Below are 27101 nucleotides of genomic sequence, written 5' to 3'. Positions count from 1 at the left end.
TATATTGAGAATTTACAATACCGTTGTGTAATACATGAAATTGTTATATTGAGGATTTATAATACCGGTGTGTAATACATGAAATTGTTATATTGAGGATTTATAATACCGGTGTGTAATACATGAAATTGTTATATTGAGAATTTATAGTACCGTTGTGTAATACATGAAATTGTTATATTGAGAATTTATAGTACCGGTGTGTAATACATGAAATTGATACATTGAGAATTTACAATACCGGTGTGTAATACATGAAATTGTTACATTGAGAATTTATAATACCAGCGTGTAATACATGAAATTGTTATGTTGAAAATTTATAATACCGGTGTGTAATACATGATATTTTTATATTGAGAATTTCCGATACCGGTGTATAATACATGAAATTGTTATGTTGAGAATTTATAGTACCGGTGTGTAATACATGAAATTGTTACATTGAGAATTTATAATACCAGCGTGTAATACATGAAATTGTTATATTGAGAATTTACAATACCGGTGTGTAATACATGAAATTGTTATATTGAGGATTTATAATACCGGTGTGTAATACATGAAATTGTTATATTGAGAATTTATAATACCGGTGTGTAATACATGAAATTGTTATATTGAGAATTTATAGTACCGTTGTGTAATACATGAAATTGTTATATTGAGAATTTATAGTACCGGTGTGTAATACATGAAATTGATACATTGAGAATTTACAATACCGGTGTGTAATACATGAAATTGTTATATTGAGAATTTATAATACCGGTGTGTAATACATGAAATTTTTACATTGAGAATTTATAATACCAGCGTGTAATACATGAAATTGTTATATTGAGAATTTATAATACCGGTGTGTAATACATGAAATTGTTATCTTGAGGATTTATAATACCGGTGTGTAATACACGAAATTGTTATATTGAGAATTTACATTACCGGTGTGTAATACATGAAATTGTTATATTGAGTATTTATAATACCGGTGTGTAATACATGAAATTGTTATGTTGAGAATTTATAGTACCGTTGTGTAATACATGAAATTGTTATATTGAGGATTTATAATACCGTTGTGTAATACATGAAATTGTTATATTGAGAATTTATAGTACCGGTGTGTAATACATGAAATTGATACATTGAGAATTTACAATACCGGTGTGTAATACAGGAAATTGTTATATTGAGAATTTATAATACCGGTGTGTAATACATGAAATTGTTACATTGAGAATTTATAATACCAGCGTGTAATACATGAAATTGTTATATTGAGAATTTACAATACCGGTGTGTAATACATGAAATTGTTATATTGAGGATTTATAATACCGGTGTGTAATACATGAAATTGTTATATTGAGAATTTATAGTACCGTTGTGTAATACATCAAATTGTTATATTGAGAATTTATAATACCGTTGTGTAATACATGAAATTGTTATATTGAGAATTTACAATACCAGCGTGTAATACATGAAATTGTTATATTGAGAATTTACAATACCGGTGTGTAATACATGAAATTGTTATATTGAGAATTTACAATACCGGTGTGTAATACATGAAATTGTTATATTGGGAATTTATAATACCAGCGTGTAATACATGAAATTGTTATGTTGAGAATTTACAATACCGGTGTGTAATACATGAAATTGTTATGTTGAGAATTTACAATACCGGTGTGTAATACATGAAATTGTTATGTTGAGAATTTATAATACCGGTGTGTAATACATGAAATTGTTATATTGAGAATTTACAATACCGGTGTGTAATACATGAAATTGTTATATTGAGAATTTATAATACCGGTGTGTAATACATGAAATTGTTACATTGAGAATTTATAATACCAGCGTGTAATACATGAAATTGTTATGTTGAAAATTTACAATACCAGCGTGTAATACATGAAATTGTTATATTGAAAATATACAATACCGGTGTGTAATACATGAAATTGTTATATTGAAAATTTACAATACCGGTGTGTAATACATGAAATTGTTATATTGAGGATTTATAATACCGGTGTGTAATACATGAAATTGTTATATTGAGAATTTATAGTACCGTTGTGTAATACATGAAATTGTTATATTGAGAATTTATAGTACCGGTGTGTAATACATGAAATTGATACATTGAGAATTTACAATACCGGTGTGTAATACATGAAATTGTTATATTGAGAATTTATAATAGCGGTGTGTAATACATGAAATTGTTACATTGAGAATTTATAATACCAGCGTGTAATACATGAAATTGTTATGTTGAAAATTTATAATACCGGTGTGTAATACATGATATTTTTGTATTGAGAATTTCCGATTCCGGTGTATAATACATGAAATTGTTATGTTGAGAATTTATAGTACCGGTGTGTAATACATGAAATTGTTACATTGAGAATTTATAATACCAGCGTGTAATACATGAAATTGTTATATTGAGAATTTACAATACCGGTGTGTAATACATGAAATTGTTATATTGAGGATTTATAATACCGGTGTGTAATACATGAAATTGTTATATTTAGAATTTATAGTACCGTTGTGTAATACATGAAATTGTTATATTGAGAATTTATAATACCGTCGTGTAATACATGAAATTGTTATATTGAGAATTTTTAATACCGGTGTGTAATACATGAAATTGTTATATTGAGAATTTACAATACCGGTGTGTAATACATGAAATTGTTATATTGAGAATTTACAATACCGGTGTGTAATACATGAAATTATTATATTGAGGATTTATAATACCGGTGTGTAATACATGAAATTGTTATATTGAGAATTTATGGTACCGTTGTGTAATACATGAAATTGTTATATTGAGGATTTATAATACCGTTGTGTAATACATGAAATTGTTATATTGAGAATTTATAGTACCGGTGTGTAATACATGAAATTGATACATTGAGAATTTACAATACCGGTGTGTAATACATGAAATTGTTATATTGAAAATTTATAATACCGGTGTGTAATACATGATATTTTTATATTGAGAATTTCCGATACCGGTGTATTATACATGAAATTGTTATGTTGAGAATTTATAGTACCGTTGTGTAATACATGAAATTGTTATATTGAGAATTTATAATACCGTGGTGTAATACATGAAATTGTTATATTGAGAATTTACAATACCAGCGTGTAATACATGAAATTGTTATATTGAGAATTTACAATACCGGTGTGTAATACATGAAATTGTTATATTGAGGATTTATAATACCGGTGTGTAATACATGAAATTGTTATATTGAGAATTTATAGTACCGTTGTGTAATACATGAAATTGTTATATTGAGGATTTATAATACCGTTGTGTAATACATTATATTTTTATGATGAGAATTTCCGATACCGGTATATAATAAATGTAATTGTTACATTGAGAATTTAGAATACCAGCGTGTAATACATGAAATTCTTATATTGAGAATTTATAATACCGTTGTGTAATACATGAAATTGTTATGTTGAGAATTTATAGTACCGGTGTGTAGTACATGAAATTGATGCATTGAGAATTTATAATACCAGCGTGTAATACATGAAATTGTTACATTGAGAATTTACAATACCGGTGTGAAATACATGAAAGTGTTATGTTGAAAATTTACCGGTGTGTGTTATGTTGAAAAATTACCGGTGTGTGTTATGTTGAGAATTTACCGGTGTGTGTTATGTTGAGAATTTACCGGTGTGTGTTATGTTGAGAATTTACCGGTGTGTGTTATGTTGAGAATTTACCGGTGTGTGTTATGTTGAGAATTTACAGGTGTGTGTTATGTTGAGAATTTACCGGTGTGTGTTATGTTGAGAATTTACCGGTGTGTGTTATGTTGAGAATTTACCGGTATGTGATACATGATATTGTTATATTGAAAATTTACCGGTATGTGATACATGATATTGTTATGTTGAGAATTTACCGGTATATGTGATACATGATATTGTTATATTGAGAATTTACCGGTATGTGTGATACATGATATTGTTATATTGAGAATTTACCGGTGTGTGTGATACATGATATTGTTATGTTGAGAATTTACCGGTGTGTGTTATGTTGAGTATTTACAGGTGTGTGTTATGTTGAGAATTTACCGGTGTGTGTTATGTTGAGAATTTACCGGTGTGTGTTATATTGAGAATTTACCGGTATGTGTGATACATGATATTGTTATGTTGAGAATTTACCGGTATATGTGATACATGATATTGTTATATTGAGAATTTACCGGTATATTTGATACATGATATTGTTATATTGAGAATTTACCGGTATATGTGATACATGATATTGTTATATTGAGAATTTACCGGTATATGTGATACATGATATTGTTATATTGAGAATTTACCGGTATATGTGATACATGATAGTGTTATATTGAGAATTTACCGGTATGTGTGATACATGATAGTGTGATGTTGATAATTTACCGGTATGTGATACATGATATTGTTATATTGAGAATGTACCGGTATGTGTGATACATGATATTGTTATGTTGAGAATTTACCGGTGTGAGTGATACATGATATTGTTATTTTGAGAATTTACCGGTATGTGATACATGATATTGTTATGTTGAGAATTTACCGGTGTGTGTTATGTTGAGAATTTACCGGTATGTGATACATGATATTGTTATGTTGAGAATTTACCGGTGTGTGTTATGTTGAGAATTTACCGGTATGTGATACATGATATTGTTATGTTGAGAATTTACCGGTATATGTGATACATGATATTGTTATCTTGAGAATTTACCGGTATGTGTGATACATGATATTGTTATGTTGAGAAATTACCGGTATGTGATACATGATATTGTTATGTTGAGAATTTACCGGTATGTGATACATGATATTGTTATGTTGAGAATTTACCGGTATGTGATACATGATATTGTTATGTTGAGAATTTACCGGTATGTGATACATGATATTGTTATGTTGAGAATTTATAATACCGGTGTGTAATACATGAAATTGTTATATTGAGGATTTATAATACCGGTGTGTAATACATGAAATTGTTATATTGAGAATTTATAGTACCGTTGTGTAATACATGAAATTGTTACATTGAGAATTTATAGTACCAGCGTGTAATACATGAAATTGTTATGTTGAAAATTTATAATACCGGTGTGTAATACATGATATTTTTATATTGAGAATTTCCGATACCGTTGTATAATACATGAAATTGTTATGTTGAGAATTTATAGTACCGGTGTGTAATACATGAAATTGTTACATTGAGAATTTATAATACCAGCGTGTAATACATGAAATTGTTATGTTGAAAATTTATAATACCGGTGTGTAATACATGATATTTTTATATTGAGAATTTCCGATACCGGTGTATAATACATGAAATTGTTATGTTGAGAATTTATAGTACCGGTGTGTAATACATGAAATTGTTACATTGAGAATTTATAATACCAGCGTGTAATACATGAAATTGTTATATTGAGAATTTACAATACCGGTGTGTAATACATGAAATTGTTATATTGAGGATTTATAATACCGGTGTGTAATACATGAAATTGTTATATTGAGAATTTATAGTACCGTTGTGTAATACATGAAATTGTTATATTGAGAATTTATTATACCGTTGTGTAATACATGAAATTGTTATATTGAGAATTTATAATACCGGTGTGTAATACATGAAATTGTTATATTGAGAATTTACAATACCAGCGTGTAATACATGAAATTGTTATATTGAGAATTTACAATACCGGTGTGTAATACATGAAATTGTTATATTCAGGATTTAAAATACCGGTGTGTAATACATGAAATTGTTATATTGAGAATTTATAGTACCGTTGTGTAATACATGAAATTGTTATATTGAGGATTTATAATACCGTTGTGTAATACATGAAATTGTTATATTGAGAATTTATAGTACCGGTGTGTAATACATGAAATTGATACATTGAGAATTTACAATACTGATGTGTAATACATGAAATTGTTATATTGAGAATTTATAATACCGGTGTGTAATACATGAAATTGTTACATTGAGAATTTATAATACCGGTGTGTAATACATGAAATTGTTATGTTGAAAATTTATAATACCGGTGTGTAATACATGATATTTTTATATTGAGAATTTCCGATACCGGTGTATAATACATGAAATTGTTATGTTGAGAATTTATAGTACCGTTGTGTAATACATGAAATTGTTATATTGAGAATTTATAATACCGTGGTGTAATACATGAAATTGTTATATTGAGGATTTACAATACCAGCGTGTAATACATGAAATTGTTATATTGAGAATTTACAATACCGGTGTGTAATACATGAAATTGTTATATTGAGGATTTATAATACCGGTGTGTAATACATGAAATTGTTATATTGAGAATTTATAGTACCGTTGTGTAATACATGAAATTGTTATATTGAGGATTTATAATACCGTTGTGTAATACAATATATTTTTATGATGAGAATTTCCGATACCGGTATATAATAAATGTAATTGTTACATTGAGAATTTATAATACCAGCGTGTAATACATGAAATTGTTATATTGAGAATTTATTATACCGTTGTGTAATACATGAAATTGTTATGTTGAGAATTTATAGTACCGGTGTGTAATACATGAAATTGATACATTGAGAATTTATAATACCAGCGTGTAATACATGAAATTGTTACATTGAGAATTTACAATACCGGTGTGAAATACATGAAAGTGTTATGTTCAGAATTTACCGGTGTGTGTTATGTTGAAAAATTAACGGTGTGTGTTATGTTGAGAATTTACCGGTCTGTGTTATGTTGAGAATTTACCGGTGTGTGTTATATTGAGAATTTACCGATATGTGTGATACATGATATTGTTATGTTGAGAATTTACCGATATGTGTGATACATGATATTGTGATGTTGAGAATTTACCGGTGTGAGTGATACATAATATTGTTATCTTGAAAATTTACTGGTATGTGATACATGATATTGTTATATTGAGAATTTACCGGTATGTGATACATGATATTGTTATGTTGAGAATTTACCGGTATGTGTGATACATGATATTGTTATGTTGAGAATTTACCGGTATGTGATACATGATATTGTTATGTTGAGAATTTACCGGTATGTGATACATGATATTGTTATGTTGAGAATTTACCGGTATGTGATACATGATATTGTGATGTTGAGAATTTACCGGTATGTGATACATGATATTGTTATGTTGAGAATTTACCGGTATGTGATACATGATATTGTTATGTTGAGAATTTACCGGTATATGTGATACATGATATTGTTATGTTGAGAATGTACCGGTATATGTGATACATGATATTGTTATATTGAGAATTTACCGGTATATGTAATACATGATATTGTTATATTGAAAATTTACCGGTATATGTAATACATGATGTTGTGATGTTGAGAATTTACCGGTGTGTGTGATACATGATATTGTGATGTTGAGAATTTACCGGTGTGTGTTATGTTGAGAATTTACCGGTGTGTGTGATACATGATATTGTTATGTTGAGAATTTACCGGAATGTGATACATGATATTGTTATGTTGAGAATTTACCGGTATGTGATACATGATATTGTTATGTTGAGAATTTACCGGTATGTGTGATACATGATAGTGTGATGTTGAGAATTTACCGGTATGTGATACATGATAGTGTGATGTTGAGAATTTACCGGTATGTGATACATGATATTGTTATGTTGAGAATTTACCGGTATGTGATACATGATATTGTGATGTTGAGAATTTACCGATGTGTGTGATACATGATATTGTGATGTTGAGAATTTACCGGTATGTGATACATGATATTGTGATGTTGAGAATTTACCGGTATGTGATACATGATATTGTGATGTTGAGAATTTACCGGTGTGTGTGATACATGATATTGTTATTTTGAGAATTTACCGGTGTGTGTTATGTTGAGAATTTACCGGTGTGTGTTATGTTGAGAATTTACCGTTGTGTGTTATGTTGAGAATTTACCGGTGTGTGTGATACATGATACGCAGTCGCATCAATTTGAGAATTTCCCCTTAAATGTTTGGTCTGCTGTGACCAAATACAAATCAGATGTTATATTCACCCCGAGGACACATGAGGCCTACAATGATTCTGTACGTGATCAGGTCCGTATAGTCACAGGTAGATCTCATCAAAAGTCAGTAAGTGTATATTGTTATTTGTGGGTTGTGTTCGTTGGATCAGACAGTTCAGAATCAGGCAATCATAAAATAAATAGCATACTTGATTCTAACGACCCGGCGTACCGGTTAATCCGCATCGGTTAATCCGCGATGACCGGTGACACACTTGATTATGAGCCGGAATTACGCACGTATCGCGCCGGGTAAGCCGATTAAGCCGCAAAATTTTGATAGGCGAAGGCGGATTCAAGCTTGCGTCCTTTGAGATAGTAGTATCGAGAGTGGCTTATTCTAAAAAATAATGTTCTTAATCCAGGTACACTAGTAAAATAACCATGGTTTGTAAATATGTTGGTTATTTCTATGTCAAATAATGTTTATACAATAGGTCAACATTTACATCACTGTACTGTAGTCGTGTTTGCCCAATTCTCTATTTTGTATTGTTTATAGGAGTTATGAGATTGATCACCGTTCGTTATCTTGACCTTTTGATATTCATACTTTGATATATTTGTATTTCTGTATCTCTAGCCGAATTAACTTAAGGCGCTTACTAAGTGACACAGAGGTTCTGGATTCTCGACCGTAAGACGATTGTTATAGAATAACAAAGTTCCGTCAAAAATCGTCCGGTTTAAAATGTTATAAAAAGTAGGAGTCTTCCGGTCACGATCTTACAGACAGAGGTCACGTGTCACTGCTGCTATCTTCAGGGCCACCTGCAGCTGGTGAATGAATGGAGACTTTTCAGATGAAACGTCAAAGATATCGAGCAACTATATTTTATACGTTTTATATCAATACAAAATGAAGCGAAGTTCAAAAGATAAGCTTCACTAAAATGTATATCAAACCTGTGATCTGGTAATCCTAATATAAACACTGACAAAGCCATGATCGGGGCCGTAAGCATCCACCCCACGATTAGAAAACAGTAGTTCCGCCTCTGGTAAGGACCAAATTCTCCTATTTCTTTAAAAATATCATCAAATTTCATTGTTTCAGTGTGGACCGTATCTTAATAGTGACGTCTTATTATTTACCTCCTCCATCAAAGAATGGACAAGGTCAGATATATTATCACCCTCTAGCCAAGAGCAGACCAGGTCACAATCAAGTCGTAGTAACAAAAATATCGGATGGTAATTAAAGTAAGCGTGTTGTCTCCGTGTTAGGTTATTAGACCTTGTCTTCTGTTAGTCCACCGTATCAATAAAACGTATAGTCTCCGTGTTACGTTGTAAAGTGGTGTCTTCTAATAAGTCCGCCGTTTAGTTCCGCGTGCCGTCTTCGTGTTAGATGGTAAGGCGATGCTCATTAACAAGACAGTGGTATAGTTAGGGCAACATTGCACAGTAAGACATGCTGAAAATGGGTCAACGGAAAGCTAAATACATTTTATCTATGATCATATTCCAGTCCAGATAACGGTGTACTACAGGGGTTGTTATATGGTTTACAATATAGGTATTTGTCACAAGTGCGTGCTGTATAAACAAAGAAGGACATGTTTAAAAATAATCTCCATAGTAAACAACTTTTACAGTAAAACACTATTATAGTAAATCACCGTTATTGTAAACAACTTTTACAGTAAATCACTATCATAATAAAATCATCTTTATGAATTAGTATGTCAATAAATTATTATAATAGTAAATAGCCATCAAAGTAAATCAGAATATCAACGGTCTCATTATTGATAAGAAATCATTATTATTATTATTAAAGTGTTATTTAGCAGTAAAACTTAAGATTTAATATCAGTTTTGTGGAAATATATTTCGGTAACTGGGGAACTCCACTCGGCCCTTGCATTAGTTTTACTTGAAAGGTGTACCATGCAAGGTGAAGATAACGAACAGTGATCAATCTCATAACTCCTACAAGGAATACAAAATAGATAGTTGGGCAAACACGGACCCCTGGACACACCAGAGGTGGGATCAGGTGCCTAGGAGGAGTAAGCATCCCCTGTTGACCGGTCACACCCGCCGTGAGCCCCATATCCTGATCAGGTAAACGGAGTTATCCGCAGTCAAAATCAGTGTGCCAAGAACGGCTTAACAATCGGTATGAAACACGTCAGACAGCATTTGACCCAATGCGAGGTTGTATTGACGAACTACATCGTTATAACGACCATAGAATTTGCGAAATGTTGACTTTAATCGAGACTGTTGAAATCCCTGTACCATCAACTTGTTTGTCAGTAGCTTGCCTCGATTTAAAAACTGACTATACCCAGAACAAGCTCTTGCATATCGAATCAGTTGAGATATATAAACACCATATGCAGTTGATAATGGAATATTGCTACATAAATGTGGGAAGTTGACGATGGAGAAGCTGAAATCATCCCGTTTGTCATACAGTTGAGTTGTTAGTTTGCCGTTCATGTCAACAGTTGCAATGGTTGATCTGTTCTACTGTACAACGTTTCATTCGTATTGTATGTTTTCCCTTTGTATTTCAGGTTTTCCATTTTTCTTCTGTGAAAGGTGAAGATAACGAACAGTGATCAATCTCATAACTCCAATAAAGAATATCTATTAACAAGATTTGACAAACAAGGACCCTTGGACATAGAAGTAAACGGAGTTATTTGTAGTAAAAAAACAATCGGTATAAAACACGTCAGACAACATTTGACCCACTGATAGGTTGTATTGGTAAACTAGAATTATAACGACCATACAATCAGCGACATGTTGACTTGTATATTTTTTTTATTTGTATTGTAAAAAAAAATCGTTTGTATTGCATAAAAATCATCTCCATTGTATTATTTTTCATTTGTAATTCCAATTGTATTGTTTTTCATGGGGATCCACGTTAAAATTGGTCCTCATTATTCCTTGCTTGTTGTAAGAGGCGGCTAAATGGGGCGATAATTCGAATGAGACCGCAAAATCCGAGGCCCCGTGGCAAACAAGATGTGGCAAGATCCCTCCCTGGCCATAAGCGTCGAGCATAGGCCTAACTTTTGCAACCCTTCCCCGGCAATGGTGACGTCTCCATATGGGTGAAAAAGTCTTGGGTGGGACGTTAAGCAATATGCATATACAACCAACCAACCATTTTTTGTGTTTTTTAAAACTTTTTTTTGAATACCGAGAGCGTAAGCTTCTCTAATGAAAGGTGAAGATAACGAACAGTGATAAATTTCATATCTAATTTGCAATTTGAGTGAATTCAATCCAAGTCTGGTAAAGAGCGAAATGTTGCATGATACATGTATTAGTTTCATTTAATAGAGAGTAAATATATACTACGTTAAAATATTACAAAGCAAGGGAAATGCTCTCAGGAGGCAAACACAGCAGAAATGTATGATATAACCGACCAATTAACTATATGGTCTTGTAGTTACAATATTCCACAGTAACACTGATAGTTACTAATGTAAACTTATCATCAAGATATAAACTTCTTATTGACTAGTGTCTCTGTATGAATCTTTGGATCCGACACATCTAGTGCCTTTTTATTTCCATCTTCAGTATTTTTTTTCCAGACAACCATCCCGCAGGCATACAAACTGATGAGTTGGCGCGCATTTCTAAAAGCGCGTTGACTCGATCTCCTTCTCGAGTCCTTTCATGTATTGTTTCGATCTTTCTTCGTATTCGTTCCTAAAAATGCAAACTCATGATCTTTAATATATGATCTAGTTATAAGAAATAGTTCAAATCATAGACTAAGAATGCATTTAAGTTCATTTTGTATGATGGCTGTTAATTCAAACAGATTCAAATTTGACATGTTCTTACGTTGTGTAGTTTTTGCCGTCTTCAATGGTTTCGGGCAGCATTTTATTTAGAGTTTCCGGTAGAATCAAAGTGAGGCCCGCAGCAATGAGACACGCCCCTCCGAATATCACCAGCGGTATAGCAGTTCCGGAGGTTCCACCAACTAAATCAGCCTGTTGAGTAAGTCAAATTTTTAGAAACTTTAAGACACTTCATATCAGTAATTTTAAAATAAAGGTTGTGAAAGCGTTTATTATACTAGTATTACCCGAAACGCCATCTTCGTGTTCTCAAAATACTGGTATCTAACAGATTTAAGCTTCATCTTCAAAGTATACATAACTTAACAATGCATCATTGCATCATAGATCTATCATACATTTGTCAAAACTACAGAAAAAGACTTGCTTTGCGCCCTAACTAACTCTAAAACATACGTCATTGAAAACAAAATTTCCAACCGGTAATGACCATTTGCTTAAAACATGCTGTATCCTATAACAACTTACTCAATATTTACTAGAGGGTGCTGTGCAAGAAGCTTGAATAACTCCCATTGGTAGAGATAGACTCCAGCGATATGGATGAGTATCATAATCCACAGATGCAGTATCTGGATCACATGTTATGAGATTGATCACTGTTCGTTATCTTCACCTTGCATGCAGAAATTTGAATTTACCAGTACTCTACCTACCTGGTCCGGTGGTTATAAAACTTTTTTAGTACATTCTCATACTCAGACTCAAACTATGTTCTCTAAATCGTACACATACTAAAAATGAAGTTTTTAAAACTTTTTAAAAATCATTCTCGCACTCAAACGGAGTACATACTCAAGATTTTTCGAGTATGTTTCGAAGCATGCTCAGAGTTATACCCAAATAAAAAATGGTTGAGTTTGAGTATGAGTACGATAAAAGTTTTACAACCTTCAGGCCTGATTGTTATAATCTTGTCTTAGTACAGGATTTGCAAAAATATCCATACCGTGTCTGCAATAAACGGTGAAATCATTCCGCCCACACGAGCCCAGCACGAACTGGATCCCATACCAGCGTTCCTTATGGCTGTGGGGAAAAGTTCGGCGGACAGGATGTAGATTGTAGCGAACGCTGCTGTAGCGAACATTTTCCCAACCATCGCTAAAGCTGTCGTGAGTGGCTGCAGATCTGTCAAACCAAATATTGTAGAATACATATACACAACTTCACCTGTGTCTATTTATAACATCAGTCTCAAATTAAATGGCGATTTCAAATTTAAAAAAAAATAACACTGATGATGTTTTGATGAGAATGCATTGCTTCTTACTTTTATTCAGAATATTTGATAAATATTCCAATATAACCGTGGAGAGTAAGTGCATGAAAATTACATTTTCATGAAAGATATAACCGTACACACCCTTTCCTCCAAAATTGACCGTAAATATAGTGCTCAGGCAAGCTATGCCACCGCCAGCCATGTATAGAAAGTGGCTCTTTTTTCTGCCAATTCTATCAACTGACAATAGGGGTAGAACATGCCCTGGAAACTCAACCAGTACAACCAGGAGGAAGTTCATGTAATAGTCTCCATACAGGATCCCGGTGTTCAGGGAAAGTCCATAGAAAACCATGCTCGCCACCATCCTGACAAAACCAAGCATGGATTTTATCATAAAACATTTAATACTCATCCACTGACTGTTTTGATTTTATTCCAGAATTGATAGATGTCATCAAATGAAGATTGGTTAATCGTGACAATTCGTTCGTAAATATATACACATTTACCTTTCATACACTGATTTTTCTTAAATGTATGCATGGAATTTTAACTGCATCTTTTGCAAAATTATATGTGGCATTGTTCGGACTACGTTAAACATGAAAAGGTGAAGATAACGAACAGTGATCAATATCAGACCTCCTTAAAGGAATGCAAAGTAGAGAGTTGGACAAACAAGTAACATAGAGAGTTGAACAAACAAGCACCACTGGATACACCAAAGGTGAGATCAGGGTGTCAAAAGGCGTAAACATCCCCTGTAAATTGGTCACACTCGCTATGAGTCCTAGATCTTGATCAGGTGAGCGGGGAAATCCGTAGTTAAAATCAGTGTATGAAGAATGGCTTAACAATCTGTATGAAAAACTAAAGACAGCATTCGACCCAATGACATGATGTATTGAAAAACTAAATTGTTATAACGACCATATAATTTGCGAATAGCTGACTTTAAGGGGGATTGTTGAAACCTCTGTAACATCCACTTGTTCGTCATGATCAGTAACCTGCCACGATTTACCCTGATGTATAGCATCTCTTAACGGTTACAGAAATAAAGAAAATAATATACTAGTATCCCCACATTAAGAAGTTACATTAATTCTTAATTTGATTTTAACTTCAACAAATTTAGAGAAAAAGAAATAAAGGCATCCTGATGCAATGATTAAGTATAATTAAGTGTAGTGAAAATCAAAAGATTAAAAGTGTTGATAAAGAGTATGTAATGAATCAGTCACCGTACGGATACATGTATACATAGTCGTATTCTACGTCAATATTTAGAGACCGTTAACGTTAACTAGGGCTCCACGATTCTCCTTCTTTACAACCATTCATAGGAACCGAACTCCTTCCAAAATCGATGATCGCTCTTCAGCCTTCAAACAATATTTTTCTTAAATGTTGCTGGAACTCCCAATGACTGTTTGATGTAAAGTAGTCAACAATACACGCACAAATAAAACCAAACATGCACCCTTCTTGTCAGAGGTAGATATATATTACCTAGGAGTTTGTGTGTAACGCATGACAGTATAAACATTACCAGTTATAAAATATGATGATGGTTCTCACTCCGAGGCGACGGTCGGAGAATAGCAACCATATCTTGCCAGCTTCTTTCTTCTCAATTGTCACCTCCTCCAATATCTTTGAAGAAACTTCTTTTTTATTGTATTTGGCAGCTTTTTCCAAAAGACGAGTGGCTTCCTTGGTTCTTCCCGTACTAAATAACCAGCGTGGCGATTCAGGAATAAACCTAAGGAAAAAATTGCAGAAAGAATGAAAGTAATTTTAGTAATAATTCTAAAAGATGCCATCTTTATGCCGAATTTTGCGAGTAAAATGCCCAGTCTTGATTGTTGATAGATGATTTAGTATTGCACAAATAAGGGTGTTTCTTTAGTACTTTGTCAATTTAATCAAATGTAATCACTGTTTTGCTGACTTGGTGCACGCACATACTGTCACACAACATACCACCATAGGATAGCGTTGAATGCAAACGGGATAGCCATAGCAATGATAATCCAAAACCAATCTCTGGCAAAATAAGAGACAAAGAGAAAATATAGCTCTCCTACTGGTCCAAAGAAAGCTATGACCAAGGAGGCGTACTTCCTCGTGGAGGGGCCGACCCATTCCACCCCTGAAAGTAAATGTGCACTGGCATGAAAGAACTGAATAAAATCAATTCATATTAGCTATTGTAAACCATATGCTATCAGCTATTTGTAATGTTCACTTTTGTACAAACCTAAGACATACGACGTCATGAACAACCCAACACATGCTGCTCCAGTACAAAAGCGGATTATTACATATGTAACAAAATTATAGGAGAAAGCCAATGCAAGATTTGTCACAAGCTCTGCCAGGATTCCAATCAAAAGCGTCTTCTTGCGACCAAAGCTGAAAAGTTTTGAGATATGAAATATTGGTATGTATTCCAAGGAATAAAAAAAAAACACCTAATGTCGCATATTACAAAGTTCATTTTATAGTAAACTGGACGGATATGCGTCGTATCAAATATAATGAAATTTAGCATTTGTCTTGGTAACCTTTAGAATTAAAAATACTAAATATGATAATCTTGAAACTTTTGAGGTTTAACGATATTTTCCGTATAATTTCGAGATGAGTATTTCATGAATAGGTCATCAGCATCCCTTATTCGTCGTACTAGGCGAGTAAATCGACTAGTCCTTCGTAAGAGACTAAAAATCGAGGTCCTTGACACAGAAGGTGTGGCACGATAGAGATCCCTCCCTGCTTAAATGCCGTAATCGCCGAACACAGGCCGCAGTTTTGCAGCCCTTGACTGGCAATGATGACGTTTCCATATGATGAAAAACATGTTTCATTGTTTCAAAACATCAAAATTGACTATTAGCGCCGACGAATAAATACACCTTGTCAGGAAAATTTGTATTCGGCACTCGACTAGATTGCAAGACGTAGTTAAGAATGGTTTGAAACGTGAAGTTTTCTTTATTGTATGACCGGCTTCTTGAACATGTAAATCTTACAAACGATTTTAGTACCTGATCAGTCATTTTTATACCAGGATATGTATATTACTGTAACAATTGTTGCTTCAGTTTGTGGTAGAAGTTATATTTTCTTTACATATACAATGCAAAATAGTCGAAAGTGAGTGGAGACACAAATTTTCATTGAGAGACCAAAATAATACTCGATCGTATCAATTTCGAAAGTCACAATCTATTAGACCCGCCCGATGTTGAGGAAATCAAATGTTATATTCACCTTCAGTCAACCATACGTTTTATTTTCCCTAGGTTGTTGGAGTACAGTCAAAACGTAAGTACACTGGATATGCTGTCCTAAACTTTTCATCACTGTTCGTTATCTTTACTTTTTCTTTTTCTACTTACACGTCCGATATCATTCCAAACATGAATGAACCCGTCAAAACCCCGGCGAAGAAAATTGTTTTGGCCAGCGAAATTTTATATTTGTCATCACACACCAAATTTTCCTGAAAGTAGAAAATAATTTCATAGCATAACAAAAAGTCTAATCTCAAATATATATTACGGTAGACAGGAGATGCTTACACCTCCTAGGCACCTGATCCCACCTCTGGTGTGTCCAGGGGTCCGTGTTTGCCCAACTATCTATTGTGTATTGCTTGTAGGAGCTCTGATATTGATCACTGTTCGTTATATTCGCCTTCTTTCCGCAGTGCATGAAAGGCGAAAATAACGAACAGTAATAAATTTCATAACTCCTATAAGTAATACAAAATAGAGAGTTAGGCAAACACGGAACCCTGAATATACCAGAGGTGGGATCAGTTGCCTAGGAGGAGCACAGTGCATGCATTCTTTAAGGTAGTCTTATATTCGTTCAATCAAAGATTAATGTCGGTACTGTGCCTCTTTAACCCCAAATACATGCACCGTTAGAAAGAAAGATAATCCACCATAAGTAGAAATACTTGTTACGTCAATATGAATATATATCACTTTGGCGACAATTTAAGTGTTTCCAGATTTGAAAATATCGATAAAATGCATCCATCAATACTGTTCGTATGAAATGAAAAGATGTTATCTTAATTTATTCAAGTATGAAAAGATTGTTGATGTACAATGTAGTCATATCGCTTTGGAGCAAACAAGACACACTGGTTTTCACTATGGATTACTCCTTTTACCCGATGAAAACATAGAGCTCACGGCGAGTGTGACCGGCTGACTGGGGATGCTTACTCCTCCTACGTACCTGATCCCACCTCTGGTATATTCCGGGGAACGGTGTTTGCCCAACTCCCTATTTTGTATTGCTTGTAGGAGTTATGAGATTGACCACTGTTCGTTATCCCCACCTTTCATTATATGAACCAAAAAATATTGTATAAATAGTGAATAACATTGTGAGAACAAGAATTAAGATTACGTGCTATGATGTTTGATTTTCTTTGGTAGACGTGCTGTAACAGTTGTCAAAGATAACAAACAAATTACACCAATCATAAATCATGTATACTACTTATGGAGTTATTATTCTGTTGATGGAAAGGTGACAGTTAAATCTCATATGTTACGTTTCAACTTTATGATAATTTAAGCGTGATATTTAGAATGATTCATTTTCACGATACAAAGGCAGATACTTCAATTATCATGGACTTGTTTCCATTTATATAGAGTATCCTCAAAAATTATTTTATATCCGTATTCTTTTTCAATTCAAATAGTATATTTTGGAAGAAAAGAAAATCTTATTGAAATTCCTGGTAAAATAGTTACCTTCATGACAAATGTATCATGGAAAAGATCCTTGCTGTAGACCCACGATGAGCACTTTATCGTAGATGCGTTGATTGGTCGACTGTTGTTGTCAAACTCCATCGTTGATTGGTTGATATCGTAAAAACTACACTGATCATATTCACCATCCTTATCTAAGGGGATGTACTTGTTAATTAGATCCACATGTTGTGATCCTTGGATTGCATAAGTATCGTTAGTAAGACCGGGAATCTGGCATCTGAAATTAGAAGTAAACAATTATTCAATTACCAAACGTACTGGTCACGTGGTCTAGTGGATATGACCTTTGTCAACAGGGATACCAAAGTTCAATTTTCTATCTCAGCGCTGCGTCTATACTAACACGTTTAACATAGACTGCTTCCTTTGCCAAGCACCTTCATAAAAAGTGAAAGTCGCGTGTCTTTAAGAAATGACTTTCAAAAACGAAGGTCCCGTACCACGGTAAGCGTTGACACGAAAATGAAACCTCCGTAAATGCCTTGATGTAGCACTCCACCTGAAAAGATCTCGTGGGGATTCGAATTAGAGTAGACCCTCAGTACCCCTTGCTTGACGTAAGAGGCAACTAAATGGACCGGCCCTTTGGAGGAGACCACAAAAATCGAGGGCCCGTGTCACAGAAGGTGTGGCACAATAAAGATTAGTGCGTGCTTAAAGGCTTTAAGTGCCGAACACAGACTTAAATTTTGTAGCCCTTTACCGGGAACGGTGACGTTAAGCAATATATAATCAATCAATTGATACCAGAAGAGACGTCTCCACCTAAATAAAAATTCTCGAATGAGACAAATCAACAACAACAAAAACAAATTCCCAGCTGAATGGCTGTCGTAGGTATCAGTAAGATAGCGTTAGGAAAATGTTTTACATTACATTAAGAAGTACATTCCAACGTTACAAACAGTGAAGATGTACAACGAAAGCAATGAGTGTTTTAATTCTTCAGTATTCATTAGTAGAAATTTAAAGAATTTATACGACATTGAACATCGTAAAACCAGTATAATAGTCGATCACGAATGATATATGATATTGCAGTTGATCACTGACATTTTTAGGGGGGGGGGGGGGATTCCGGCAACAATGATTATAGGGAAATCAAATTCATTGTTTAGTTTGCAAAATAACATAATTAAGTGTGGTAAAAAAAACTCTAACATTCTGATTAACCAAAGAAAAAAATATATGATTTGCTTTGATATGGCAAAGATTTTAAAACCACATATAAAATGAGAAACCATAGAAACGATTTTGTATTGAATTGGCCAACAGTGATTAATCACAGACACTGTAATTCAACTTTAAGATTAAGGCAGACACGGGTCCCTGGATACGACAGCCTCTAGTACCATAATTAAATTCAAACGAAGCAAAATTTATTATGTGATTTACAATGGTTACGATTTTGATACTATATTTAGTGATGGAAAACATTGATAGCATTTACTATGGTAACGAACTTGATACATTGGTGAAACATCATTGTAAAAACTAAAACAAAGTACAGTAGGTTTAATAAAGATTCTGGATGATGTAGGAAACGTTTATTTAAACCTGTACGTTATGGTTTATTCTTAAATAAAATTTCTTCAAAAGTAAGTATATGTTATTTAGAAATCAAACCTGTGATCCGGCAAACCTAACACAAAGACAGACAGCACCATGGTGGGCCCCGTTAGCATCCATCCTACAATTAGTAGACCGTAATTTCGTCTTTGGAATGGACCAAATTCTCCTATCTCTTTGAATATGTCATCAAACTTCATTGTTTCTATACGGAATTTTGTTTGACTGTATTGAATTAAAATTATCACCCTGCGGTCAAAAGTAAACCAGTTCACAAAACAGCTTGGTGATAAAGATATGCTGTCAGATTACTGGAACAAGTTCATTGTTTATTCAACATGATGATCTTTAATGAGACGAGGTGATGTGTGGGTTTTTTTATAAGCATTCTGCATGTCTGTATGTAATGAGAATTGAAGATTATATGCATTTGGAGCACATTTTTTGATTTCGACAGTCAGCTCTGTGATGTTTCGTATTTATTCTGCACTTCTCCTCTTGATATTTTTTCGACATTACCCCAAACGTTTAGAAATACGACACTGCCATATCAAATTCTTCTATATTCAGAATCTCTATGGTTTTACACATCTCAAATGTCTATGCATTAGAAACAACAGTGTTGAATTCATCACATAGTCTTTATTTTGGGTAACAACAGCACACACCATGATATCGGCGTAGTCAATATGTTAATTATATAAGGCGCTATATTAATGTGCAATAATGATAACAGAGTAACAATGATAAATATATACAGGAATATTTTCGTCCAGTCTTATGTTCGCTTATAAATACTGCAACATAATTTCACTCAATTCAATTTTTAAAAAACTGGGGGGGGGGGGGGGGGGGGGGGTCTATTCAAAACGATAAATAAAGTATTCGATAAGTTTTGAATTTATTTATTAAGAAAAATAAGGCAATAAGAAAAAAAAACAAGTTTCCTCTACATAGTATGTTACATTGTAAAACAAATGCGTTGTAACTCACTGAGCCGAGTGATGCGATTATACTGTGTTCAGCTGTTGTAACTCACTGAGCCGAGTGATGCGATTATACTGTGTTCAGCTGTTGTAACTCACTGAGCCGAGTGATGCGATTATACTGTGTTCAGCTGTTGTAACTCACTGAGCCGAGTGATGCGATTATACTGTGTTCAGCTGTTGTAACTCACTGAGCCGAGTGATGCGATTATACTGTGTTCAGCTGTTGTAACTCACTGAGACGAGTGATGCGATTATACTGTGTTCAGCTGTTGTTCAACAAGTTTCCACTGATATACAGACTTCACCAGCTCTAAGTGAAGTGCCACTAATGTCTTCTAAAGCATGACGGTCAGAGTGATCTAATTAAGAATTTACCAGCTCTAAGTGAAGTGCCACTAATGTCTTCTAAAGCATGACGGTCAGAGTGATCTAATTAAGAATTTACCAGCTCTAAGTGAAGTGCCACTAATGTCTTCTAAAGCATGACGGTCAGAGTGATCTAATTAAGAATTTACCAGCTCTAAGTGAAGTGCCTCTAATGTCTTCTAAAGCATGACGGTCAGAGTGATCTAATTAAGAATTTACCAGCTCTAAGTGAAGTGCCACTAATGTCTTCTAAAGCATGACGGTCAGAGTGATCTAATTAAGAATTTACCAGCTCTAAGTGAAGTGCCACTAATGTCTTCTAAAGCATGACGGTCAGAGTGATCTAATTAAGAATTTACCAGCTCTAAGTGAAGTGCCACTAATGTCTTCTAAAGCATGACGGTCAGAGTGATCTAATTAAGAATTTACCAGCTCTAAGTGAAGTGCCACTAATGTCTTCTAAAGCATGACGGTCAGAGTGATCTAATTAAGAATTTACCAGCTCTAAGTGAAGTGCCACTAATGTCTTCTAAAGCATGACGGTCAGAGTGATCTAATTAAGAATTAAGGTTCTATCCGATAAAAGCTTACTATTACTCATCTACCGCACCTGATGCCGCCTCTAGTATGACCAGGGATCCTACTATTAATTGTATATTTTTCCATAAGAGTTATGAGATTGATCACTGTTAGCTATCTTAATTGATAACCTTTTCATTCAAATCCAAACTCAACGTAACCAGCTGTATGGATTACGAAACAATCAGGTAAGCAATCTGGAGACTTTCATAATTCTTTTTTTTTTTTTTTGGACCAAGTTCTTGCAGTTTCCGTGTGCATGCGGAAATTTACTAGGTGTACATGTTTACACCAATGTAACTTTTCCTCCTGTGTATAAATGTTATTTTGATGTATGTTCACATGCACTAATATCAGTATTGAATTAGCTATCCCGAAGCAATATGGATGAAAAATTAAGATAACAAACAGTAATTAATCTCATGATTCCTATACAAAATAGATAATAAGAGTAGGGCAAACACGGACCCCTGGACACACCAGAGATGGGATCGTGTGCCTAGGAGTAGTAAGAATCCCCGTTCGCCTTTTATCTTATACCAGATGCATTTTGAAGACGAACAATGAGACGGATATTTCCTTGTAATGTAGGCATCTGTTATTCCATTTCTTTTAACCCTTTCTCTACCGGCACATTTTAGAGGTTTTTAAAGACTAAATGACAATATTTTTACATCGAATAAAATCTGCATATATCACGATTTGGGATAGGGATATGACATATAATTTTGTTAGGAATTGGACAGGGAATAATTTCTTATAAAGTTTGTCAAGGTATCCCATGACCTCAAAGAGATCTACGGGGTCAAAGGTCATATATGTGCACATTTTTGCAATTTTTTTGGTCTGAAATATATATATTACGACCCCTCTCACTAGATTAAAGTCAAAAATAGGAAATTCTAAATGTATGGGCTGATGTGCCTTTGAAAATACTACAAACGCATCACAATCAAATTAATCAATTTTATTGACAAACGCTTGGAATCACGTGACAATATAATCACATGATATAAACAATTATTTTCGGTTTCCTTTCCCTTTAAAAGTTCAGGCAACAGGTGATACATCAGGCTTTTTTCATAGCCAACTAACACTTTAATAAGTGCATATTTACCATTTAGCTGTTTGTCTTTTATTTCACAAGTTTTATCGTATTTTTACAGCCTTTCTTACTTTTGATCCCATGTTTACATTTAAATCTCCACCACGTGTATATCCTACATTCATACGCATATTATGAAGTAGTTCCAAATTTATGATCAGAAAACGGCGATTTTAAACAATTTACAGTAAGCATCAATTTGATTGCACCAAAAACATATCATAATATGACTAAATATTTAGTCCAAAATATAAATATTGGATCAAAGAAACTTTAACACGATTTCTGTAAAAAGCCGTTGACAGAGGTATAGTGCGAGGAGAGCACGGATCTCTGGGTAGAGAATGCCAAGGCCCTCTGAAAATCACTAGTATGCATTAATTACTTATGGAATTTTATCAGAGGTAATTGTAGTACACATCTAATAAATGTGTTAGACGCACAGCAAGATTAATTTTGGTAAAGATAATCTTTTTATTATGCATTTTATTATTCGTTTGAAACTGAAAATCACCGTCACAATATCGGTACTTTAAAACTAGTAATACCTGTACAATTCCTCTTCAGTGAGAGGATGCGAACTTCCTTGGGAAGTATAATGACAATCTTTCCCCCTAGATATGACCATTTCAGCATAATGGTTGGTGGCAATACAGATGGAAAAAACCAAATCTTCTGTCAAAAACAGCTTCCTAAAATCTGCAGTTTTCTGAATAATCGGGTCCAATATCTGAAAGGAAATTGCAAATAAAATGAGTATTTTGTCAGCATTTAGAAAACTTGTCATACCTTATAATTAGAAAGAGAATAATAATTTTCTATTTTTTGTCTCTTTTTATATGTATGTGATACCTAGTAATGCAGTAAAAAAAAAAAACCCAGTAAAACGCGCATTTCAGTGTACCATGATGCCGTGATTCCATTTGTGAATGTATTATCTGGATTTATTTATTATTATTTATTGTTAACCAAATGTATACAGATTTAACCCAGTATTCAACCTCAAAGAGTCATACCAACTGAATGTCAGGTTGTCACTCTGAATGAAATGCCACAGTTCTTGGATCGGGTGTCCCTGTGTCCTTCACATTAGCATCCTTCCATCGCATGCCTGGATTTGCCAGCAGACTGTCACTAGCGGACTATACCTGGGAACTTCCAACTAAATATTGGGATGGCAATACCCTTTTTAAAGATGAAAAGAAATTACAATTAAGAATTGTTGGTTTATGTTTTAAAGCAAAATATAAGTTCCATGGTAGCAAAGGACAGTTTCGCACTTAAGTACAGCTCAAATTTATTTAAAGATAGAGATGTCCTGTATTTGAAGTGACATTTGGTAGGGGATTGCGTACATACATGTGTTAGAAATTAATGGAATAATTTATTATACATTGCAAGTGTAGCAGAGTGCGTAATGAAAAAAAAGATATGCATGATGTAGGTGTCAGCATTATGCCTAGCATATACATTGGGGGGGGGGGGGGGGGGGGGATACTGAAGAAATTCAGGTTAAAACCTACAGGATCCAGCGAAAATACTGCAACTCTGAGGGAAAGTATGTGACCCCAGATATAAAAGTAGAATTGAACTGGTTCTTCACGGTACACAGTGTCTAAATCCCCTTGCATGGTACTCTGATGGCGTGTGGATTTAGTCGAAATTAGAGAAAATCTAGGCAAGATCATAACTCATAGCATACCAGTACCAGCATGTATGGAGCACATGTAATTTATGGTCATAAGCTACTCAGTGTATATAAAATACATGCATTTGGATAAAAGAGAAAGCTATATGATTTTTCATTAGCCTGTCATAATCAGACTTTGATGTTACGTACCCCCCCCCCCCCCCTCCCCCATTTCGGCCCAAACACACATTTCGTTTATATTTCTGTTACAATATGAAGAAAATAATTCAAATTATGATAATAAATTCTATCATTACAATGACATAATATGTGTTTTCCTAACAGATTGTGTTTTCTTTTCATAGAAAGATAATTTTTAACAAACATGGAAAAATCCTGGAAAATAGCCCTCTAACCAGCGGCCATGAATGTCCAGTCTAATTAAAACCACACCATCCCCCTTCTCATTGTACATGCCCAGTCTAATTAAAACCACACCATCCCCCTTCTCATTGTACACTAAATCCACCCACTTCTTACACTCGCGCGTCTGGTAAGGAGAGAATTCTGGAAAAAGGGGGGGGGGTGTTAATCAGACGGATTGATGCCGGACCAGGACAGATTAAATGATGTCAGCTCTTATTAAACAATTGGGTGTTATTCACTTGGTTTAGATATCATAAAACATAAATATTTTCTTTCATGAAACGACAAATTATGGCATCAAATTGCGTTGATTAATCGTGAATTTTTCATAACAAATCTGCAATTTTTTTTCTAGTCGGCCTATGTGGCTACATCAACTTACATGTACATGTTTATACTGAATGCATGATCGTTTGGGTCATCCTGCAACAGGAATTCCAGGGCATCTTCTTCTGACATCAGGTCGTTTTAAAGATGTAAAATACAAGCCTTCGCTGTGACAGTGAAACTATGTTGTTGTTTTCGTTGAAACGGAAACACGTGTGTTGCCCGTGCACACTTTTCAGAAAACCCCGCGGGACCTGCGATCCCGATCACGGAAAAATAATAACTATAGGCCTATAGGCTATATGCGAACTTCTTTTTAGTTTTATTTGTTTGGCAGGGGGGAAATTATTACTACTCCGAACAAATATAACGTTTATATCTGAAATTGAAGTATTTTAAATTTACTCTGCCGATGTAACATTGTCAATAGGTGTTTTATGAATTATGTAACTGTTATATACCAATATTCGTTTTATGCTTTTGAAAAAAAGCAGAAAATACCTGGCTGATTATTTCATACATATGTGTATATTGCTTTAGTGTATCAAAAGGTACTGAATTTACTAAAAGATGACAATAGTTTTCACCACTTTATTGTGCGACGCGCGTCGATCGATTTTAGCGACGACGTTTTGTCGCTAATTTTAAAGAAAACCGCGCAGCATGTCCCAATTTCATTTTATCGTAATATAAAAACTACCGAGAATTATAACACGAATAAGGGCCCATCAAAATGGAAATGTCTTCTACTTTTACAGGCTGTATTTACTTTTCCCTATTTCCATATATAAATATAGGTAAAACGCCCATATGTTTAAACATTGAGAAATAAAATCGTAAGAAAACGTACATGTGCAAAAAATTGCTATTTTCTTATAACTTTGCCAGGCATTAAAAATAATTTTTATATCTTCTGAAAGCAGGGAATATATGCTTTTCAAAAATATAAAAAAATATTGAATTCATAAGGAAAATAAAAAAAATCATATCGAGGGGGAAAATGACCTTGCGAAAAAGCGTTGCGTCATATTTAGACGAAGCCATCCTTCACTTTAAATGATTTTTTTAATTTAATGGCTTTACTTACTTTATTGATTTTTACATAGTCAAAAAATAGAGGAAATTTCCAAAAATATGATATATAGATCATATATCTTATGACCGTAGTTTCAAAGATTTAGAGGCACTCCTTTTGCGTTGCCCTGTTTTTACGCGCCACCGGTCAAATTGACCGGTACGGTAGAGAAGGGGTTAAAATCATTTTCTAACATGATATATGAACGAACTGTGTACACTTCGGTTGTAGGAGGAATGGTTAGACCTGCGTTAATATTCACAGGACAATCTGCTGTGTGTACAACATACTTGAATGCACATCGTGGCCACTTATATCTGTAGTTGTTTTATTTTGATCTGCACCCTAGATATGTAGTGTAAATATCGAGACACTCGGAGCAAGTCAAGTGTTATCTCAATGGCCATAGTTCTGGGATGACCTTCAACATTTCCCGTCATTTTCACAAATACAACGTGGTTATGTCAAGAGTGCATTTCTTTACAATAGACTTGAGGTGTTCAGTCATTCAAACCATGCTTTATTTGTTCTTGACAATTTAATCAGTCATTAATCGTATATTTCAAACGAGGACTGGCAGTTTTCTGATGCTAATCATAATGGAACAACAATCAATTAATGATTAGCCTATAGTAGACCTTGTTTTGTGTCTCTTTTTCGGATGCAGTGTACACAAAACGACACCAACAGAGTCTATTTTTTTCTCCGTTTAACGTATTAGAATACTTCTATTTTTTGATGATTTTTAGAAAACAGATAGTGGGGGGGGGGGGGGGGGATACAAAGTCTGTTTAATACCAATTATATATTGCATGCCACTACGTCACTTTTTTCACAACATTCGGTTATGGTCGTGAGATGTTTTGTCTGTTATTGAATTATTTCCATCAGTCTACTTTATCAGCCCTTGTCAGTCTACTTTGTCA

At 34.0% G+C, this 27101-nt stretch overlaps 2 protein-coding genes and 2 long non-coding RNA genes across 4 annotated transcripts in view; 1 reads left to right on the top strand and 3 right to left on the bottom strand.

Moving 5' to 3' along the window:
* Positions 1-9683, bottom strand: part of LOC125677119 (organic cation transporter protein-like) — a 57087-nt gene extending 47404 nt beyond the window's left edge. The window contains exon 1 of the mRNA XM_048915095.2: positions 9132-9683. Within this exon, the coding sequence (XP_048771052.2) occupies positions 9132-9274 (143 nt within the window). The 5' untranslated portion in view covers positions 9275-9683. The remainder of the gene's footprint in view (positions 1-9131) is intronic.
* Positions 9144-11062, top strand: LOC130053032 (uncharacterized). The gene is made up of 2 exons (XR_008801473.1): positions 9144-9226; positions 10754-11062. It is a non-coding gene; the product is annotated as an uncharacterized LOC130053032 (long non-coding RNA).
* Positions 11063-11408: 346 nt separating this feature from the next.
* On the bottom strand, positions 11409-19878 carry LOC130053691 (organic cation transporter protein-like). The gene is made up of 10 exons (XM_056161096.1): positions 19736-19878; positions 18086-18326; positions 16706-16809; positions 15562-15716; positions 15285-15453; positions 14851-15063; positions 13437-13663; positions 13020-13201; positions 12051-12202; positions 11409-11912 (listed from the first exon to the last, which is right to left on the bottom strand). Exons 1-10 carry the CDS (start codon positions 19876-19878, stop codon positions 11840-11842), a joined length of 1659 nt encoding a protein of 552 aa, XP_056017071.1. The 3' UTR covers positions 11409-11839.
* A 2960-nt stretch (positions 19879-22838) lies between these two features.
* LOC130053031 (uncharacterized) lies at positions 22839-25319 on the bottom strand. The gene is made up of 3 exons (XR_008801472.1): positions 25156-25319; positions 23734-23902; positions 22839-23447 (listed from the first exon to the last, which is right to left on the bottom strand). It is a non-coding gene; the product is annotated as an uncharacterized LOC130053031 (long non-coding RNA).
* Positions 25320-27101: the final 1782 nt, after the last annotated feature.

Source organism: Ostrea edulis, chromosome 3 (assembly GCF_947568905.1).
Source record: "Ostrea edulis chromosome 3, xbOstEdul1.1, whole genome shotgun sequence".
Classification (NCBI taxonomy): domain Eukaryota; kingdom Metazoa; phylum Mollusca; class Bivalvia; order Ostreida; family Ostreidae; genus Ostrea; species Ostrea edulis.
This window is presented reverse-complemented; position numbering and strand designations above follow the sequence as displayed.

Excerpts from the sequence above, each read along its gene's own strand:
- LOC130053691 (XM_056161096.1), bottom strand. The coding sequence starts at position 19,878 with ATGAAGTTTGATGACATATTCAAAGAGATAGGAGAATTTGGTCCATTC. Across the intron at positions 18,327-19,735 it reads TTAGGTTTGCCGGATCACAG|ATGCCAGATTCCCGGTCTTA; the intron begins GTTTGATTTCTA and ends TTCTAATTTCAG. Across the intron at positions 15,454-15,561 it reads CATGACGTCGTATGTCTTAG|GGGTGGAATGGGTCGGCCCC; the intron begins GTTTGTACAAAA and ends ATTTACTTTCAG.